The sequence below is a fragment of the Lagopus leucura genome, unplaced genomic scaffold, assembly GCF_019238085.1.
Source record: "Lagopus leucura isolate 7727_CA_CO unplaced genomic scaffold, USGS_WTPT01 Super-Scaffold_100048, whole genome shotgun sequence".
In the NCBI taxonomy this organism is placed as follows: domain Eukaryota; kingdom Metazoa; phylum Chordata; class Aves; order Galliformes; family Phasianidae; genus Lagopus; species Lagopus leucura.
The window spans coordinates 2872850-2876570 of NW_024962294.1; the positions used below are offsets into that span (position 1 = coordinate 2872850).

General features: G+C 51.2%; 1 protein-coding gene across 7 annotated transcripts in view; it reads left to right on the top strand.

The window, feature by feature from the left end:
• Positions 1-1632: 1632 nt before the first annotated feature.
• The window catches only part of SRRM1 (serine and arginine repetitive matrix 1), a 17115-nt gene continuing 15026 nt past the window's right edge, over positions 1633-3721 (top strand). For all 7 annotated transcript variants that reach the window (XM_042885030.1, XM_042885023.1, XM_042885020.1 and 4 more), the window contains exon 1: positions 1633-1720. In XM_042885030.1, the coding sequence (XP_042740964.1) occupies positions 1700-1720 (21 nt within the window). In that variant the 5' untranslated portion in view covers positions 1633-1699. The remainder of the gene's footprint in view (positions 1721-3721) is intronic.

Genomic DNA, 3721 nt, shown 5'->3' on the forward strand with positions numbered 1-3721 from the left:
TATATTGAGATATTTCTAATAACTCGGTAACCTCCTCGTTTCCCAGTGAACCACATGTCTGAGGATTTTTACTCTCCTGGCAAAATCACCCTGGGTTCGTTACTGCCGTTGCAGTGCTTTCTGTATCTTGAAATCTGAGAAGTTCTTTAACTTAAGTAAACGTGAGAAGGCAGCATAAAGCAAGCAAGGCATCATGCACTGCTTTTCTACAACCTGAAAGGGTTTGTTCTCTATTGCGGACTAGGCTTGAAATATCGTGAACATTGATTTATCATTTTTTTGTTATAGAAAGTCACCGAATGCCGTGATGTTTTCCAAGTGCGACGACTGTGGGTGTACAGTAATGCACCAAAGACATTCCCAGGGGTGTTTCACAGCCCACTGATGTGAGCACACAGCAGCATTGTGTGGATGCTCTGCAGCTCGTTGTTTGAGGCGTGCATAGAAAAGCATTCCCACAGCTGGTGGATGGGGAAGGTAGCGAGGATTAGGAAGAAGATGAGTTAAACTCTGTTTTAAACAGAACCGTGCAAAGCCGTGAGAGGCATCTCCGCTTTTAAATCCGATGGAATCACTCACTGGGGTGGCTGCAGTGGCACAGCCTGCATTCAGTGCGATTTGTTGTGTGTGGGATGGGAGCTGCAAGCTCCTGCGACCATTAGAGGGCCCCAGTCTGTACAGACCTTATTAAATAACTGTGGGGTATTTAAACTCTTTGGGAGCTGTAGGGAAGGAAGTCAGTAATCGGTCAGAGAAACCACAGCTTTCCTCGTTCTGCAGCAGCTCCCTTGCTGTTCTTAGTGCTGCCGTTGCCTGATCAGTTTGTATCCTTAAATCAAACCAAAGCTGACACTTCTCAGAGCAATAAAGTGATAACTGACAGAAGGGAGATTCTATCGCTAACTCCAAGATGTGAGGGCACCTCCGGCAGAGATCCTTGCGAATAAACGCTGCTTTTCTGCAGGACTAAATTCAATTACTCTGCAGTCTTTTAATGAAACATGACCGGGGCGCGTTCCAAGCTAAATATTAGGACAGCTGCTCGAGCAGCCCGTACGTCCTGCATTTCACTTCTCCCGGATCTCCACCTCAATTTTGGCGGTGGGAATAACCGATATTATCACGCAGCGGGGGCTGCAGAAAACAATGTGGGTTTTTTGTGGAGTTGCCCTCCTGTTCCTCTTTCTGTGCTGTTTTTGCGTCTTGCGTCGTCAAAACCGAGGTCTTTACAAGAATAAACCTTGCCCTGCACACAGACGCAGCGCACCCCCTCACCGCTTACCACCCCCCCCCATTCCTCACAGCGCCGCACTGAGGAGGCGCCAACGCCCGCGCGCATGCGTGAGGCCGTGAGGTCACGAGCCCCGCGCTACTCCGCTGAACTTCCGCATCTCGCGAGAAGATAAACCGTCAACTCCCCGACCGCGCGCCGCGACGGGACGTAGCGCGGCCACCGCGCGGAGGAACGCTGTGCTTTGCGATTGGCCAGTGCCGGCCCGCCTACCGATCCGCCCTCCAATCGGGAGGCGCCGAAGAGCCTTTGCGGAGCGCCCGGCTCCACCCCCTCCGTCCCTCTTAGCATCACGCCGCGCGCAGGCGCACCGCGCTCTCCTCCTCTGAGCGTGCGAGGGGCTCGCGGGCGCGCGGTGCACGCCGGGACGGCAGCGCGCTGCGATCGGGAGGAGGCGGAGGAGCCAAGATGGACGCGGGGTTCTTCCGCGTAAGTGCCGGCCTCGGCGGGCGGGCGAGCTGGCGGAGCGGAGGGCGCGGCCCTGGCGGGGAACGGCGCTGTGCGAGAGGGCCGCCGCCGCGTCGTGCCCGGCTTGGCGCTCCGCCGTGCCTCCGCCCCCGCCCTGCGCAGGCTCCTGTGGAACGGCCGTGAAGAAAATGGCGGCGGGAAGGGAAGGAAAAGGAAGGAGGCCGCGGGCGGCGGGGGGAGCGGCGGGGGCCTTCGGTGCGGCGGGGGGAGCGGCGCTAAGAGCGCAGCGAGGCGGCTGTGAGCTTCTGTGGTGCGTGAGGGTATTAACGGCCCCCAGCCGGCGGGATGCGGTGCGAAGGCGCTCACTGAGCCGTTCTTTTCAGCAGCTCTGCGGCCGCTGTGAGGAAATGGAGCGGTGTTCCGCTCGGCTCTATTTCTATTTTATCCTTTTGTTTTTTTTCTTTTTTTTTTTTTTTTTTTTTACATCCGCTGGTCAGCAATGAGCGATTGTTGAGGTGCCCAGCGCTGTGTATTTTCGCATGCAGTTCAGTGGTCTGAAAGGCACTGATGTATTCAGCCCAATTATTTTCCCTTCCCACAGCTGGGATGCGTGTAGAACACGAGGGTACACATTTCCCTCTGCTTAGTTCAATTTTACGCTGATCCCTAGCAATAGGGAGGGATCCTGGGATCTTCAGCAACTAATTCCAAATCACCAGCAAGCAGGCCTATCAGGAGCAGGCAGTTTTCCCAGCTGCAGCCTGAAAGCAGAGGCTGTGTTCCATGGGCTGTAGGGAGGTACGCTGCACCCTGTTGGGGCTGATGCTATGGGCACCACAACAAGCTCAAAGTGCTAATTAGGAGCTTAGTCAACAGCCACATCTTTGTAAATAAGTGCTTGACCTCATACAGGACCTGACATGGATAGCATTTCTCAGCACAGCCCCACAGCCATCAAAGACCCTTTGCAAGAACCCCATGTAACACAGCGCATGTGTAGCATTATATTTTAGTACCTATAGCAATTCTAGAAGTAGGCAGCCTCTCGGTGGAAGCTGCATGTGAATACGTGTTAAGGTGTGTAAAACCTGCCTGCTTTATCGCTCCTGGAGATGCACTATGGGAGGAGTGACCCTCCATACACAGCACTGCTGGAAGTGCTGTTGCTTTTCTGTCCTCTCACTGGGAGCAGTGAGTTTCATTCCCAGATTTTGGTAACAGTGTGGGAGCCTTTTTAAATGAAAAAGTCACCTGTGTGCTAGGAGTTGGGTTCAGGTGAGTTACGTCTGTATGCCCCAGTGGTGCCATTTTACAAGTCTACAGATGGGTGGTTGTCACTGATGGTGGAATTATGGGACTGAGAGCACTAAATCAGAAATTGAATGTTTTAGATTGGGCTCTCAGAGGTTACTTTTAAACAGAATAAAAAACAACACGGGGCTGAAGCAGGACTGTAAGTGGTGTTTTTACAGTTCACGACAATCTGACAAGGATTACATCTTTTGCTAATGCATAAGCCATGCCATAGACTGCAGATATTACAGGGTAAAACCCAGCAAGTGCCTCAGTGATTCTCCAAGATTCCTGTATTCCAGAGTAGCAAACGGCAATGTTAATAGTTACAATCTGTATTCTGTGCTTGGTAGCTTTGTAGCATATTCTGCTGCTAATTCTAGATACTTTCTGGCACTTGAGTCGCCTTCTCTCATAGGAAAGCGCATATAAATTCTGTGGTTTTCATCACTCATTGATTTCCCAAATAAACTTTGTGAATTGTAGGCTTGTTTTTTATTATTAACAGGTTATCATCAGTATTTGAGTCCTTTCTTCTGTTCTGTTTACTTTTTTTCTGCAAGTAAATTTTCCAGACAGCCTTCAGTTCCAGATGACTTAACCTATAGTTTCTGCTCATGAAAGTGGAACAAGTTGGTGAACTTTAACAGGGCATGATCAATAAAACAGTATTCTTTGTACTCTTGCTGCCTCCACGTTAGGTAACGTGCTTCAGAATTTTACCTGGCA